We start from the raw sequence: 18,502 nt of genomic DNA on the forward strand, positions 1-18,502 counted from the left end.
TGGAGGAGATGGTTTTAGGTCAATTAATGGACCAGTACATCAGGAGAGTGGAGTTTTGTCTTTCCCCACCTCAACATTCAACAAGCTGTGTTGTGGCTAGGGGGCCACAACCTCTACTGGCCACATGTGGGAACGACTCCATTTAAAATCAATGGAGCGCTCATCTGCTGGCGTCTGAACTAATTTGGTCCAGTTGTCAGCACCATTATCCAAAGCTATTTATCCTTTCAAAAAAATATGTGATAGTCTTTTTCAAGCAGAAGTAGCCATTTCCCCTGTAGTACATATCCTGGGAGCACCACACCCAACAGCATCAGTGGGTCATGTAGGGTTAGTCTTAGTTACATCTGGAAGCACCTATACAGATCAGAAGCTGCTAGTATTACTTCAGCTGTGACTTCTGAGAAAATACAGTTCTTTCTGAAAGGCATTGCCCCCTGCATGAAGGCCTATCACACCTGGGATTCTGCTACCATAGCATCAGAATATTCCTCTTAATCTTTACCTGTTTGCACAATCTACACCAGAGTAGGTAAGGATGGTGTGTGCTGGTATCCTGGGACTGGGGAGTCAGGCTCCTTCAGTATGATCTGCACACAGCCTTGCCCGTGGACAAAGCGACGAACGTGGTGCCCCATCGGTGTTTCACAAAACATGCTGGGGCATTGGTAGGAAGGCCTTAAAGAAAAGAAGTGGGGACATTGAGTTGTGAGGACGTGTGTGTTACATGTGACAATCTTGAAAGCGACTGTCAGTGGCCCTAGCATACCTCATCACATTGCAATAAATTCACCTTCCAAGACGTACAGAACGACCAAGTTTCCAACCCATTTCTAAGTTATCTTAAATATTTTAAGTTTATTTACAGTGAGATCTGTTGCTGCAGACCAAGATTTAAAAAACAAACAAAAAAAAAAACTAGTGCTTCAAGTTAAGCTCGCAAGTCTATATTTAGGCACTCAAATGAGGAACAATATTTTCAGAAGTGCTGAGCTCCCATGTGGGGAAAAGAAACCAGTGTAGGTGTTTGAATATAGGTTTAGGAACCTGTGTCTATGCACCTAGTTTCTGAAAACGTTGGCCATACTGGTTATCAGAGAGCCTTCCAAGGGTTAAACTTGCACTCAGTAGTTTCACACTGATGTTTATCCATTGCTAGCATCCAGGCTTTCCCCTCTGACAGGGGAACACTGTTACCCTGCACCAATCACTGTTTCAAGAGTAGTGAATGCAGCAACTTACAATTAAAAAAAGTGACACACACAGGTCAAAATTTGATCTAGATTTTTAAAAAAGATTTAAATTGGCATTTGACACACATACAAGGCTAACAGCACTAGAGACCGATACTAGTTACCCACAGAGTAGGTACACCCTAGGCAGTGGCTGTGACAGCTCTCAACTTCAAGACTATGTCTACCCTGAAGAGCTGTCACTGCATTGAGGGACTATGGCCCTGTTGTCTAGAAATGGGAATGGGCCTAGCACCCAGCTTCACATATGGTACAAAATGTTTATCAGATAGCAAACACTTGTTCTCAAATCAGGAGAGCATCAGGCCAGTAACCTAGAGAGGAAAGGTTTTATGGACTAAAGTTTCCAAACACACCTAAGCTGACTTAGTAGCCCAGTTTAATATAAAAGCAACTTATGATAGTTCAGAGAAATTGACTGCATATTCCTTTATTAAATCCTAAGCATATCTACTACAATCCTTCCTTCCTGCTTAACATTCTGTCTTCTGTTCATTTTATTTAATAGAATGATACGCTTCTATCTTAGTTACTCATATGCATCTTTCTAATGCAGCTGTGTCAACAGTAAAGTAACCACATTCTTTAGGGTGGCCTATATAAATAAAGACAGATTCATACAGGGGACAAAATGAAGTAGAAAATTACTTAAAACACTGCATAAGAGAATCTGTTAAGAAGCTAACAAAACCAAACACGTCATGCCTATAATGATAAACATTGTATATCATGTATTATGACCTACTAAAACTACATATAGACTTCATGTAGTATCAGATATTCCTAACTACACATAGATGAAATAATTTGTTGAGGAATAATCAACACGGTTTTTCTAATGGGGAAACCATACCTCACCAATCTACTAGCATTCTTTGTGGGGGTCCACAATGTGAATTGGAGGATCCATTGGATAGAGTGTATTTGATTTTCTGAAAGCCTTTGGACAAGGTCTCTCACCAAAGGCTCTTAAGCAAAGTAAGCACTTATGGGACAAGAGGGAAGGTTCTCTCAGGATTGGTAACTGGTTAAAGATAGGACTACAAAGGGTAGGAATAAATGATCATTTTTCAGATGGAAATAGTGGTGTCACCCAAGAGTCTGGGACCAGTCCTATTCAACATATTCATAAATGATCTGGAACAAAGGGGGTAAACAGTGAGGTGGCAAAATTTGCAGATGATACAAGACTACTCAAGATAGTTAAGTCCAGGCAGACTGTGAAGAGTTACAAAAAGGATCTCTGAAACTGGTGGACTGGGCAACAAAATGGCTGATGAATTCAGTGTTGATAAATGCAAAGTAATGCACATTGGAAAACATAATCCCAACTATACATATAAAAACTGTGAGGTCTAAATAGCTGTTACCACTCAAAAAAAGATCTTGGAGTCATTGTGGATAGTTCTCTGAAAACATCCATTCAATGTGCGGCAGTCAAAAAACAAACAGAATATTGGGACATCATTAAGAAAGGGATAGATAATAAGACAGAAAATATTGCCTCCATATAAATCCATGGAACGCCCACATCTCTGCATGCAGATGTGGTCACTTCATCTCAAAAAAAGAGATATTGATTTGGAAAAGGTTCAGAAAGGACAACAAAAATGATATGGGTACGGAATGGCTTCTGTATGAGGAGATATTATACGACTGGGAATTTTCACTTGGAAAAAGAAAGAGATGACTAAATGGCGGGATATGATGGAGGTCTATAAAAAAATGACTGGTGTGGAGAAAGTCAATAAGGAAGTGTTATTTACTCTTAACACAAGAACTAGGCACCACCAAATGAAATAGCTGGTAGGTTTAAAAACAAACAAAAGAAAGTATTTTTTCCACACAACACAGAGTTAATCTGTGGAAGTCCTTGCCAGAGGATGTTGTGAAGGCCAAGACTATAACAGGGTTCAAAAAAAGAACTAGAAAAAACTCATGGAGGATAAGTTTATCAATGGCTATTAGGCAGGGATTGTGTCCCCAGCCTCTGTTTGCCAGAAGCTGGGAATGGGCAACTGGGGATGGATCACTTGATAATTACCTGTTCTGTTCATTCCCTCTGGGGAACCTGGCATTGGCCACTATCGGAAGATTAAACAAATGGGTAGGAGAGAGGTAACAATATGAGCACATTTTCACTTGTAAGAATGCAGCAGGAGTAGACAGAAGGAACATACTTTAAGAAACACTTCCTTTTTTTCCTGCAAGCATCCTAATAAAACAAACGGAAAAGAATTATAGAAGACCTATTCAGCAGAGATGTCTCTAAAGCAGTAGTCCCCAATCTTTTCAAGCGGCGTCATCCGGAGGCGTTGCCGCTGAAATGCTGCTGAATTTCGGTGGCATTTCGGCAGATGCTCGACCACTGGCCAGGACACAGGCACTGCACTGGGGACCCCTGCTCTAAATAAATGTTTTGCCAAAGATTTTCACAGGATATGAATACCTTTTTAAGCACATTATGAGAACAATTCTCTATAAACTATACAATACTTCATGTATATGTGTAAGGAAAGCACATCTCAGTCTGATGAGGCTACTGAAGACTTTAAAAGCACAGGTGATATTCTAGTGTAAAAGTTCTTACCTGAAACAATACCGCTCTAAAAACACGCCTAGAGTGAGGTCGTTCTTCCCATAGAACTCCATCGTCACAATCCTGATGTAGAGGAAGAACAAAGAATTTCAGAGGGAAGGATCTTGCATTGGTTTGAGAGGTATAAATTACAGGAATGACTACAACATGGGAACGCTCATGAGTAAGTACATTTATCTCGGCAATCATCACACATGTGTGCCTTTAAAGTTCATGGCGAAGAACTTTCAAACGTGGGTATCTGAAGTTACTAATTTTAATCAATATTTGAGCACCGAATGAGGCATGATTTTCAGATGTACTGAAGACAGCATCCCAGCTGATCCCCTCTAAATGATTTTAATGGGCACTTTAGCTGCTTTGCAACTTTGGAAAAAAGAAGAGCCACTTTAGGTACCTAAATACTGATTTGGATAACTCATTTTAGGCACCAAAATTCGGAAGCTTTGTCTAGAATCAATCAGTGTTGCTGCTTTAACAAAAGTAGGGCCCTACCAAATTCACGGCCATGAAAAACATGTTATGGTCCGTGACATCTGGTCTCCTCCTCTCCCCCACCCAGTGAAATCTGGTCTTGTATGGGCTTTTACCCTATACCAGGGGTTGGCAACATTTGGCACCCGGCCCATCAGGGTAAAGCCGCTGGCAGGCCGGTTTGTTTAACTGGAGTGTCCTCAGGCATGGAGCCCCGCAGCTCCCACTGGCTGCGGTATGCCGTTCCCAGCCAATGGGAGCTGTGAGAAGCAGTGGCTAGCACATCCCTTGGCCCGCGCCGCTTCCCACAACTCCCATTGGTCTGGATTGGTGAACCACGGCCAGTGGGAGCTGCGGGGCTCCATGCCTGCAGCCGCTCCAGATAAACAAGCCAGCCAGCCCGGCCTGCCAGCAACTTTACCCCAACAGGGCAGGATGCCAAAGGTTGCCGCTTGACCCCTTGTCCTAATTAAGAATTTCACAGGGGAAACCAGCATCTCTCAACATTGGGGGTTCTGACAAAAAGAGAGTTGCAGGGGAGTCCGTGGTATTGGCCACATTTATTTGTCTGCACTGCCTTCAGAACTGAGTGGCTGGAGAGCAAGCAGCTTTTGGCTGGGCACCCCAGCTCTGGAGGTGGCACCCCCGCCAGCAGCAGTGCAGAAGTAAGGATGGTAATACCATACTGGTGCCACCCTTACTTCCATTATCCCCTCCAACTGCACTGGCTGTTTGGGGACAAGCCCTACCCAGAGTAACAGCTAAGGATTACACTAAAGTCTGCCAGTAACCTGCAGTCTCACAGCTAGCTCTGCAGATATTAAAATATGAAATGCTACTTGCTACAAAGAAATTCCTGCCCTCAGTAGGTGAGTAAAGCTGTATTAATATTTAGATTGTAGTAGATTGTCTACACCCCATTCTGGAGCCCTACTACTAGAAAAGAAAAAGAAACTTCTGAATTTACAAGTACCAACCTGCCCAACAGAGATTCCACAGATTTCACTCCCCAAACAATCACTACATTAAAATCTACTATACAGAACCACAGAAATGTAGGGCTGGAAGGGACCTTGAGAGGTCATTAAGTCCAGCTCCCTCTGCTGAGGCAGGACAAAGTAAACCCAGACCATTCCTGATAGGCGTTTGTCAAACCTGTTCTTAATAACTCCAATGATGGGGATTCCACAACCTCCCTTGGAAGTCTATTCCATTAACTACCATGATAGTTAAATCCTAAATCTCCCCTTGCTGCAGATTAAACCCATTACTTCTTGTCCTAACCTTCAGAGAACATGGAGAACAACTGATCACTTTCTCCTTTCTAAAAACAGCCTTTAAACATATTTGAAGACTTATCAGGTCCTCCCTTGTCTTTCTCAAGACTACAAATGCCCGGGGTTGTTTAACCTTTCCTCATAGGTCAGGTTTTCTAAACCTTTTCACATTTTCGTTGCTCTCCTTTGGACTCTTTCCAATTTGTCTATATCTTTCCCAAAGTGTGACACCCTGAAGAGGACACGGTACTCCAGCGAAGGCCTCATCGGTGTATGACACTCTTGTTAATACACACCAGAATATTACCCTTGTTTGCAACAGCACCACATTGCTCACTAACATTCAGTTTGTGATCCACTATAACCCCTCAGATACTTTTCAGCAATACTACCACCTAGCCAATTGCTTCCCATGTTTGGATATTTCCTTCCTAAGTGTAGTATTTTGTACTTGCATTTATTGAATTTTATAGTGCGGATTTCAGACTAATTCTCCAATTTGTCAAGTTCATTTTAAATTCTAATCCTGTCCTCCAAAGCACCTGCAACATCCTTCCAGCTTGGTGTCATCTGCAAATTTTATAAACATACTCCCCACACACGATTGTCCACATCAGTAATAAAAATATTGACTACTATCGGATACAGGGCTGACGCCTATGGGACCCCACTAAAAACATACTCCCAGTTTGACAGTGGAACCACTCACAACTACTTTGAGTTCAGTCTTTCAGCTAGTTGTGCACCCACTTTATAGCAATTTCATCTGGACCATGTTTTCATCTGGACCAGTTTGCTTATGAGAATGTCATGTAGGGCTGTGACAAAAGCCTTACTAAAAAAAGATAAATCATGCCTTCTGCTTCCCCTAATCCATTAGTCATAACCCTATAAAATAAGGACTTTAGGTTGCTTTGGAAGGATTTGGTTTTGACTAATCCATGCTAGCTATTCTTTATAAACATGATTCCCTCAGTGCTTACAAACTAATTGTTTATTAATTTGTTCCACTCTCTCTCCCGGTATTAAAGTTAGACTGACGTGTCTAATTCCCTGGGTCTGTTCCCCCTTTAAAGATAGATACTATGTTTGCTCTTCTCTAGTCTTCTGGGACAGCCATCCACCCTCTACAAGCTCTCAAAGATAACTGCTAACACTTTCAAGACCGCTTCAGCTAGTTCCTTAAGTACTCTAGGATGAATTTCATCAGGCTCACTTACAAAAGCAGTGATTAGTTAGAGCACTGAATTACAGGTTGGGCTCTTTCCCTCTCCCCCGCCCCCCCACTCCTGCCTTAAGCATTACAAAAGGTAAGTGACATTACTCAAATCCATCTAATCATACACAACTTAATGTGACAGGCAACCCTAAAAAGGGCTAAGCTGCCTTCCCAAGCGTCCTTAGTGAAGCTGTACAGAGGAATTAGCACTGACCTTGCCTTCATATAAGAGAAATATTAGTACTTAAACTTGTATTTTAAGAGAGCCATAGAGAAGAAGAAGAAATTCATTTCATACCATGGGCTAACGCAGGCACTTGGAGCATTGCTGGATTGGGCAGAGGAGCTACTGAAAAGAACACACAGCCTCTGATGGTTTACTGGACTCAGACAGTCCACCTGACAAGACAACCCATTAGCCATTACAACCACATATTTCCACCAATACAAAATAGTTTACACTTAAAAGCTGCATAGAATGGATTTTATTCAGTGAGAGATTCTGTGTTTGTCCCAGTTGTTGGATTTACTTTTAATCAAGATATTAAGTTTCCACCTAGAGCTCTAGGTAAACTTATGCAAGGAGGACTTTTTTGGATTACAGCACAACCAATTAGGTACAAAAGTTTAAGGAATAGGAAGCCCTTGAACAGTTTGTGACAGTTTATGGATCTTTAATCCACAAGTTTATGTATTTAATCCTTTGGATCAAGAAATCTAGAGCCTGAATCTTGACATTTGCTGCTTACCTCCTTGCAAGAACAGTTTTTCTAGTACACAAGATTTCAATTATTCAGAATATACAAGGTAGATTACCCCTCACACACCCCCCACATGGGGTTTACTACTTTGCTGCTAAAACTTCAATATAAATATAACCCCACACCACAAAAAAAAAAAAAAAAAAAAAAAAGTTAACCAATGAAGATATTTTTGTGCTGGGCAGCTGGACTGGCAAGTATTCACTTGTTTGCTCTAAATGAAGTTCAGCCATTTCTGCCAGTAACCACAGCTTCTAGTGCAAAAAAGCATCACATCCCAAGAGGAGCTGCGAGATTCCCCCCAGGCAGAAGTTAGCAATTTCATAGCAAACCAGAAGATTTATCCACTTGTGAAAACAGATACCTGTTTATGAAAAAAATTGCTTCTTCACAAGTGTTTTTGCACACAAAGAATTGTAATATTTCAAAGGCAGTATAATTAAGGGAAAGGCTATAAGTACATTTTCATTAAAAGATTCTCTTGACACTTTTCCAACTAATCTGGATCAGATATTTAGAATATTAAAGAGATTTTTAAAAATATTTGCAGTTACATCCTCCACTATCCTTTATTCTAACTGGACACCATTCATGACCTTTAGCTACCAAACCCACTAGGAGACAATATCAACATTAGCAATTACTCTGTACAAAGAGAGAAAAAACAAACAGCTTTTAAACAGATGGAGATTGTTCTCTTCCCATCCCACAATTCAGCCCCCAATTGTGGATGCAAGCACATTCACTCCCAGCATGTAAAACTGAGCTCGTAATGAGATGTACCAAGTTCTTGCTCTTCCTAGTGGTTCAGAGAGCAAATGCCTTGCAAGCCCCCTCCACCCACAATCCTCAGGTCACATCACTCACAATTAGAGACCACAATGTGGTGATTAAACAAGCTGACATCAAAAATGACAGAGCACTGCAGTCCAATATGAACTTTTGTTATGCCTGGCCTGTTCCTAAATATGATATTCAGAAGTATGTTCTTTCTCTCACCACTAAACAAAAACAAGAGGTAAAAACCTAGATTATTACCTTATGAGACCAAACAGATTCACCCCGAACCAATCCTCTCTCATCCTCTTCATTTCTGCCTCCAGCTTTTCCTCCAGGAACACCAGATGCATCTTTACACTGGGCAAAGGGATCTGCATTTTTCTGTTGTATCCTTCCTCCTCTGGCCCGGTAATCTGCCAGCATTCTGGCCAAGCTTTGGCTATCACCCAGATGCTCTGCAATTCTAGTGTTAACTAGCTCATGGATGGGCAAAACCTGGACGACTTTTGCCTGGATACTTCCATTTATCCCTTGCAGTCCAGAGAGATCCCTTAACAGCTGTTTCTTCCTTCTGCTCTCCAGCTCCTTATACTCTTTGTTGAGGAAAGGAGACAAATAGACCTGCTCTGGGAAGTAATCCCGGGCAGGGCACCTCATGCCCATCTCTGTTAGAAGAAAAGGTTCATGGAATGTGATCACAGGTGAGATACAGAGAATAACATCTTTCAGCTCCTGTTTAAATGCTGAGGAGTAGGCCTTGAGGCGATCCTCGGAGGAAGTCACTTCCTCCATGACATACAAACCAGTGTCATCCTGCAGAGGGTCTCTAAAGACTCTCATCTGGCTTTTGGAATCCTGCAGGTCACCTGGCTGCTTCAGAGTCTCCAGATGCTGACTGTATAGAGTGCCTGGGTGTTGGTCCGTATTATGGAAGGGTAGCCGCGATTCTGGTACTGGTGTTGTAATATTGCTTGACACTGGCAGTGAATATTCCATTCTGAGAAGCTCTTGGTGCCTTAAAGAGGAACCCTCTCGCAGGACATCATCATCATCATCTTGATCCTCTTCAAACAAAGTTCTTTGTTCTAGTGTGCTGGCTTCATCGGAAGAGACAGACTCCGAGACCATGGGCACTTTTTCAGGAGAGAGTTCAACATCCCTGACCACTGTGCTAAACTCCTCACCATTAAAGAGGTCTTGGTGCCCATTTTCATATCCTTGGCTTTCAATCAGTGTGTGGAAGTTTTTAGTTAGAGATGGGGGCATGGCAAACTCGTCCATAAGGAAAGAAATTTCCAGCTGGGAATGATAAGCCACACAGACCATAAAGATAAGGATCTCCTTCACTCGGGTCAGTTCATAGTCCGCAGCTCCACGCAGCTTGATGGTGCAGCCCAAGTGTGGGGGGCACCCTTCAAAAAACATTAAGGTTTTGGTTTGATCTAGAAAAGTTAGGAGGAAAACAGTGAGGGTCAAGCGGTTCTCACATTTCACAAGTAAGCAGCAGAACGGAAATGTTTTCCTATGACAAAAAGGAACGCTAATTATGATGTAAGAGTTGGAACTAGAGACACAACCAGTTATTGCAACACCGCTGCAGGAACTTGTGCCCAGTCCAAAGCAAGGGTGTGGCTCCAGTTGTATATGTTTAGGTTTCTTTATGGAAAGTTAGCCTCCGCTGTCCCTTCCTTTGCCACTCAAGTTCCTCTAGGTTTTGAATCCAGTCAGGACAGAACAAAACAAAACAAGCAGCATAATCTCCCAATATACCAAGATTAAGCTAAGCCACAGAAGTGTAGGGCTGGAAGAGATCTCAAAGGTCACCTAGTCCATCCCACCCATGCTGAGGCAAGATTAAATACACTTGTCAGGGATGGTCTATGTATTTGTCTAGCCTGTTCTTAAAAATCTCCAATGATGGGGATTCCACTACCTATTCCACTGTTTAACTCATGATGTTCTAAAGCCTACAGACTTTGAGAGCAAATGCCTTGATTTGGCTTCTTTCTAGCTAGAAGAATTTGAGGAGTGTGGGTGCATGGGAGGGGGGTGTTAGGGGGAAATGAAGGTTATCACAGCCAGGAAGCAGCCCATTGTTACGTAACTCATTGGGCTAAGCTTTAAATCTATCTTGAGGTATTCATTTATGCTGCCTTCCCTGCTGCACTGGCCTTTTGTTTCTGTAATTAAAACGTTAAAAATATTATACTTGAAGTTTCTTCCCCTAGGCTCCCAACCAAATGAGAGGTTTTTGTCCCCTTGTTAGATGCTCGTTTCATGTATTGTATATGGAGATCAGCATAATATAGATCATTTCTTCATATTTTTTGCAAAACATTAGATAAGGGGCAGGCAAACTTTTTGGCCTGAGGGCCACATCAGGTTTCCGAAATTGTATGAAGGGCCAGTTAGGGGAGGCTGTGCCCACATCACCCCATCCAATCCCCCCTCTACTTTCTGAGTCCCCTGGACCCCATTCAACCTTCCGATCCCACTCTGATCGCCCCGACCCCTATCCACACCCCTAAACTCCCGTGCCCTCTATCCAACCGCTCCCTGCCCTCTTACTGCGCTGCCTGGAGCACCAGTGGCTGGTGGCGCTACAAACACACCGCCCAGAGCACCAGGACAGAAAGCCATGCCTCCCAGCTGGAGCCAACCACCATGAAGCACAGAGCACGGGGTCAGGCTGCGGCTCTGCAGCTGCACTACCCAGCAAGAACTCACAGCCTCGCCACCTAGAGCACTGTACCGGCAGCACATTGAGCTGAGGCTGAGGGGGAGGGAGAACAGCAGGGGAGGGGCCAGGGGCTAGCCTCCCGGGCCAGGAGCTCAGGGGCCAGGTAAGACAGTCCCGTGGGTCGGATGTGGCCTGCAGGCAAATGAGCTAGGACACCCAGGTTCTACTCACCATTAAGTAACTGGAACACTTGCATGTAAAATTTATGACAGGTTCCCAAGTGTGGTTTGGTCAACAATTGATCCATTGACATCACCAAGTCTCCCTGAGTCATCCGACTTATTCGGTCTAATACTTGCTGTAAACGTGCATAGAACAATAGAATAGGGCACAATACTGTTATAAGTTAAAAATGTTCCAAGCTGTATCTGCTACTTCATCCTAAGCTAATGCCTTAGGCTTATCTAATTATAGTGTTTTCCTAGAGCAAATTAAGGAAAAAATGTCAGTCTTAACTTTGAAGTCTCTTGGGTTGCATCCCTGGGGTAACACTAATTTCATTGCTTAAAAATTCATATTTGAGAAATTATTCTAAAGAAATATAAAATAATAATTTAACTACACTCCAGCTATCATTGCATTTTAGCCTGTTTAACATGATCATACCAGACATGACTTATTACAGCAACATGATCCTGTGCAAGTATCATATGCTGTTACTGTGTTTGGGACCAAGTACTCACCGGCTTGACATTGATGACCAGAGTGATGCCATGTTCCAGCAGCATGTCCTGGGCAATTCGGGACACAGTCTTCTCAACCAGAACCAGGGTAGGCCTGACATCCACTATCCGCTGCACATAGTTCTTCAAGAATTCCCTTTCCTAGATACCAAGAGACAGTATGACAGCTACCGGGGATCTAATTTCTTTTAAAAAGTGAAGCAGTCACACATCTAGTTACTTTCAAATGTTGTGTCATTTCAGGCACTAAACTGGCCCTTGAGTCATCATGCCTATGCAAATGATTTTATATATAATTAGCTTCTCTCTCCTGTTACTGTGAAAGGCCAATGCACACAGGAGAAACTGACTGACCAGAAAGTGCAGTCAAATGCATAAACATGTACATTTCCCATTCTCCCTCTCAATGTTGTGTGAATTTTACTGTGTCCCTTTAAATAGAGGCTTAATTTAATTAGCTTGATATCATTAACGCAGGAAGACAACCCCTTATCAATAAGAATTGCATATTAAGATTTTATATGTTGCGTTGAGGTGCATTCAGTAGATTAAAAACAATGGAACTTTGAGATTTTAGCAAGTTACTCAATTTAGTTTTTTGCATTACTATGCTAAAACATAATGGATACTTCTGTGTAGCTTTATTGTATGGATTTGTTTGCCTAAGACACTCTGGAAAATCATTCTGAGTTAATGAAAGGTGCAAATTTCATGTGGATTCATCTTTCATTAACTCAGATTAACCTTCCTGAGCCGTCCCCATGTAGACAAATCCTATAAAACAAACACACACACACACGTTAAAATAACGTTAAGGGAGCAAAACGAAAGGTTGCATAGGCAACGTCATTCAGCTCCCTTGTGCATATGCATTAGGATTCAATCTTTAATTGCATGATCACATACTACTGTTTCTTCAGAACCCCTCCCTCATTTAGTATACCGTATAAAGAATACTTTTGTCTGTAGGATACTAGTCCAATTTGTTGCAGAAATTGGAAGGTAGGTAATAAATGAAGCAGGGGAATTGCAGTTAGAGAAAAGGACAGTCATGGGTAAGACAACTGAATGCTGCTCTGGAGAACTAGATTCTATCCTTGTGGCTTTGTGAAACAGCAGTCCAGCCCACATTTTTCACAACTGGTCATTAGCTGTGTTCTCTTAATTTTCTGGGCACTTAAGCCGACACCCTGGGGTCTGATTTGCAGAAGTACTAAGCACCCACAGCCAGGGTCATACCTAGCCATTTCGGTGTCCTATGCAGCCTCCCTGCAGAGATGTGTGTGGTGCCCAGACCTGGCACTGTCCAAGGCAGCTTGGAGCTGAAGAGAAAGTCCAGCTCAGACTTTGGCTGAAGCTTGTTTGGCTCAAACAGAATCTTCAAGGATTTTACCAGCTAAAGTCTAAAGTCTCATAGCATGTGCAAACTGCAATTTTTCCAAAGGCTTCCAATCAGCTCTAGTTGTGTTTTGTTGGAAAAAATTCATCTGTTGGAAAATGCCAGTTTGTCCACAACAAAAACATTAGATGAAAACACACAACCTTAGACAAAAGTTGAAAGAAAGCATTTAGATAAGGCTGAAACATTCAATTTTGAGCTTTTTGGAACATAACATTTTGATTTTCCATTTCAATTTTTTAATTTTATATTTAAAGTTGAAACTGGAACAAAAAAAGATTTAACTTATTTGGAGTTTTGGGTCGTGAAATTTTGAAGCTGTTTCTGGTCCATTCTTCAACAAAAGAAATTTTAATTTTGCAAAACTCTACCCCAAATGAAAAATCCAGCTCCTGCACAGATCTACTTACAACTTTGTCAGATTTTCACACAGAGTTAGCAAAGTCAAGTCCCTGACACCAGGGCAACACTCTGCAAAATTTCAAGCCCCTGCTCCAAAGCCTGGGGGGTGGGGGGAAAACTACTACCCCCAAGAAAAGATCACCACAACTTGCACTTCCTCAGTCTTTGTTGTTAACTCTATTTAACCTGTTGAGCATAGGAATTTCTGAATGATGAGGGCCTAACCTTGCACTCTGAGTGTGGGTACATGGCTGAGATATCGAGGCCCACCTGGGCAATTAGCATCCTCCCAAAACACCCAGGGTTTTGACAACAGAATAGTATGTCAGTAACCCTGGTTAGTGTGCACTTGGTTCTAAACTGGATTTACTAAATATTCCCATCCTTCAAAATGGCACTTATTGTCTCAATTTATAATGAGCCTATATAACAATAAAAAGGTGGCCTGTTAGTATTCAGAAATTTCAAATGCATATCATCTCTAATCAGAGTCAAATGGAAGGTGGATTTAGTTGAGGATAATTTTAGCTGGTTAGCACCAACATAAGAGGATTTTGTTTAAAGAAAATTTAAACCTCCAGCTTCCATATACCTTGAGAAATAAGCAAGATTATGCATGTGTATAAAGATTTCATATCTCAATACTTTCACTGAGATTTTTTGGAAGAAGTCTGTCAGACAAATAAGAGGATTTGGTAGGTGATAAAGATTTATCTCCAAATTATCAGCTTACGCACTTCATTTAAAAAAAAAGTTACCATCTGTGATCAAAAGGTAGTACAAGACAAGACACCACCAGCATTTCATGTTTCAAAGCAATATTAGGCTATGGATCCTATTCCAATTAAGCCTTTGAGTTACTATAGGTTACACAAAATTCCAGTACTAAGAAATTGTTCTGGATGCTCTGTCCAGCTGGCCAGGAAGTTACTGGATGGATATTTACAAGTATGAAGAATCTCAAACAACACTGCCTCAAATACATATCCTGCTGAGCTTCAGTGTGGATTTTTCTATTAATAGAAAAGGTTGAGATAATTTTAAGCATAGGAAATCAAGATTAAAGCCACACCAGACGTATGGATTTATCTTTAATTAGCAGAGTGAAGTTTCAAAACCACCACTTCCCAGCACCCATCAGCATTTTTTTGGCATCTTCAACAATTTCAGACTTTGGGGTTCAGCAAGATGGATAGAGTGTTACTGCCTCACACAGAGTATGTGAACAACTTTGGGGCAAATTGCATGTTTCATAAGATTTAACTTCAGTATTGAAGTTAAATTATCGTCTGACTGTGAAATATGCAGTTTTTGGAAGAATCCTCCACTGCAGGACAGTTTGTGCTATTTGTTGCAACTTTTGCCTGCCAGAAGCAGTGCTTTACCCTCTGGCTTGAGTTTACTCAGATCCAGCTAGATGTTCTGAAAACTCCTCTCACCACCACCTTTCCCACTACTGCAGCAAGGATTAGAAAGTTATTTACTAGCAGAAATCATTGACCCAGCCTCCATGAAACATTGGTTCAGTTCTCCCATAGCAGTTCCCCTTCTTTCCCCTCCAGAACTAAAGGGATAAAGGGATATAGTTGATTTTATTTCAAGGACAGCTTTGAAAAAGTGTCAGTGAACAATATTCAGAAGGAGAAGTTACAAGCTCTACCTTTTCTGTTGACACAAGGATTGACTCCTATCCTTTTTTGCGGAAAAAGCTATTTCATTGAACAATGTTGAATTGTACTGCTAATGTTTTCATTTCTATGCTCCTGGGTTAAGCACCAACCCTTTCAGGGTCTCAACTGTGCCAACAGACTGTCAATCAATGAAGCACTCAACATAAGGGTTTTCAAAGGATCACTGTACATAAACACTCTTAATAAGACTGCTCCCTTCAGAGAGATATTTATACTTTGTGTCTGGACAAAAAGCAGCTCTACCAATTTAGGCATTAAACCCCCTGAAACCTCCCATCAGTGGTGAGAACGGCACACAGCTCTAAAGCAATATTTTTAATTTTCTCCATTATTAGATCAAGCATTATCAGTTCCCAACAGATTAACACAAATACAGAAGTATATCTTGACCCAATGTTCATCCATTCCTGAGGGCTGGTCTACACTAGGAGGGGTAATCGATCTAAGATCGCGTAGCTGAAGTCAAAGTATCTTAGATCGATTTACCTTGGGTCCTCACTGCGCAGGATCGACGCCCACGGCTCCCCGTGTCGACTTCGCTACCGGCACTCGCTGCGGTGGAGTTCCGGAGTCAATGGGAGCGTGTTCGGGGATCGATATATTGCATCTAGATGAGACGCGATATATCGATCCCCAAAAAATCGATTGCTACCCACCGATACGGCGGATAGTCTGGACGTACCATTTGTCTCAGTCAGCAGTTCTGCCATTTTGAACAGCAAGATCCCTGATTCTTAGGCACACACTATACAAACCCGCTTCTTAAACACTCATGTTATTGAAAAAGTCCATGAATTCCTCTGGATCCATGCTACTTCCCCAACGTCAACAGGACTCGCAGGTTTCTGTTGAAGCCAGTATATAACTTTTTCCTGAAGTCTCAAGCCCAAAGCAGCTATGAGTTATCCCTCATCACAAATTTTCTTCCTTCCACTCCACCCAAGCCCCCTGGTGGCTGGAACTGAAGTTATACACATATGGCTAAGTCATTAGATCATAAAAAGACAATATAGAAAATTTAAACTAAAAACAGAAAGAAGATGTTCTAACCTGAAGAACAATGGGGTCTATGCAGGTGAATTTTGTTTCTTCTCGGTAGAGGTACTCGATGGAACACTTCAGCAGAAGAATTTTGGGATTTTTTATATAGGTGTTCATCTAGAGAAAGGCATGGTAGTTAAAACAAAAGGGAACAGACATCAAGGTGAGTTTAGACCCAAGACTTTTTTCCATGAGGAACTTTTTTGAAGCTCCCTCAGTTACTCAAAGGTGACATAGTTGCATAGATGAAATTCTGCAGCATATCAGTCAGAGGATCTCTGCAAAGATTTACCACTAAACCATGCCAATTGGGTAGTGGCTCCAATCAAATAAACTTTATGCTGGCCAATCTCGTACTAGAGAAAGCAAGATACAGTTTCATCTGTCCTGCAGGACAATTACTGCTCTGTAAAGAGAATGTCAGCAAACAAGTTCCTGGTACAAACCCATTTCCTGCACAACAGATGGAATTTTAATGATCCAAGACTTCCTAAGCTACCAGAGCATACTAGGTCAATCAATCAGATTCTCTCCATCCTGATCACTGGCGTTATTTTACAGACTCATTTACCGCATGCCATTTAAAAAGAGTGCAACCATAGAAGATCCTTCCCCAGTAAATCTTAAACATTTCTAGAAAGTGTTCTATTCTACAGTTTTGAGGAAAGTTTAGTCCCTGCTCTCAAAACTCAGAGACTCCCTGGACTACAAAGGAACCCCTTTGAATGAAAACGCAATATACGTGCACACTCAAAAAAATCCACAAATAATCAACAGTTCAACAGCCATGAGTAAAGCCCACTCCACACCCCTTAGGAAAAAGATTTCCTAGATCAAAGATGATGTTGCAGTACGTTTACTCTCGGTGTGCACTACCAAGAAGGAGACGTTTCTCTTTTTAAATGCAATGCCCAATGCCATACTAAAAGAATGCAGGCTATTTTATTTACGACATCTTCATTACCTTTTTGTGAGCAACGTTCTTGGTGCAAACAAAGCCATTCACCACCACAGAGTCAAATTTCTTTCCACCTGGGATCTAACAAGATAGCAAGATTTAAAGGCTTTCTGGTGTAACAGTCACTTACTCTTTCTTCAAATTCATTGAAGAGCATACTATGTAAGGTACTTAATGAAAAAATTGTATTTTACAGCATGCATAGGTTTCTCTAAAACTTCAATTTGCTCATTTTTATTTTCTGTGCCGTTATAGATACAGTAGAACCTCGGAGTTAAGAACACGAGAGTTACAAACTGACCAGTCAACCACACACCATATTTGGACCCAGAAGTACACAATCAGGCAGCAGCAGAGACCAAAATCCCCAAACACAAATGCAAATACAGAACAGTACTGTGTTAAACGTAAACTACTAACAAAAATATAAAAGGAGAGAAGCGTTTTTCTTCTGCACAGTCAAGTTTCAAAGCTCTATTAAGTCAATGTTCAGCTGTAAACTTTTAAAACCACCAAAACACTTTGTTCAGAGATATGAACAACCTCCATTCCCGAGGTGTTCATAACTCTGAAGTTCTGCTGTACTACGACTCCCATTATTCCATGTCAAGACCTCTTAAAAGCATTCTCTCAGTGGAGATTACAAAAAAAGAGCCTGGAAATGGCAGCTCTACGTATCTTAGAGCATTGAGAAGAAGTCTGCCAAGGGGTCAGAGTCCCAATAACACAGTGAAATGTAGGCAAAAAAAACAATAGACACCAAGCAGGCTCTCTGAATCAAATTTAGGTTGCCTAGAGGCATATTTCAGAGATCACATTATTGCAGAAATCCCTGTCTAGGTCACCTACGGCACAGCATTAGGTTCTGAGGAGCTGCTCATCTACTAAAACTCAACCTGAGTGCTAGGAGAGGAGGGAGCAACTAATATGGTCAGGAAAAAATTTCATGGGGCTGTCTACAAAAAGTGTACAAGACACCTCTAATCTTACATGGCTGCCTGAAACAGAGGATGGCCTATTGAGAGTAATTTCGGTAAAGAGGAACAGGCTTGTGCTTGGTATCTTTATTCACAGCAGCTTCATGTCAGGTCCCAGTCTCCTGATGGCCTTTCTGATCTGTGATCATTGCCCTACATTTGTTACAACTGCTTTAGCAATCGGTGCATCTTGCATAACTCCAAGAGGATTAAGCTACCTCATGGAGGCCAGTTGCTGGGCTTGGGGT

At 41.6% G+C, this 18,502-nt stretch overlaps 1 protein-coding gene across 1 annotated transcript in view; it reads right to left on the minus strand.

Moving 5' to 3' along the window:
• PIKFYVE (phosphoinositide kinase, FYVE-type zinc finger containing) overlaps positions 1-18,502 on the minus strand; it is a 97,594-nt gene that overhangs the window by 27,950 nt on the left and 51,142 nt on the right. Inside the window, 9 exon segments of the mRNA XM_030579913.1 lie at positions 506-526; positions 528-678; positions 3,844-3,915; positions 7,121-7,221; positions 8,622-9,805; positions 11,275-11,401; positions 11,787-11,927; positions 16,329-16,436; positions 17,284-17,358. Coding sequence (XP_030435773.1) covers positions 506-526; positions 528-678; positions 3,844-3,915; positions 7,121-7,221; positions 8,622-9,805; positions 11,275-11,401; positions 11,787-11,927; positions 16,329-16,436; positions 17,284-17,358 — 1,980 coding nt within the window.

This window comes from Gopherus evgoodei, chromosome 11 (assembly GCF_007399415.2).
Source record: "Gopherus evgoodei ecotype Sinaloan lineage chromosome 11, rGopEvg1_v1.p, whole genome shotgun sequence".
NCBI classification, from domain to species: domain Eukaryota; kingdom Metazoa; phylum Chordata; order Testudines; family Testudinidae; genus Gopherus; species Gopherus evgoodei.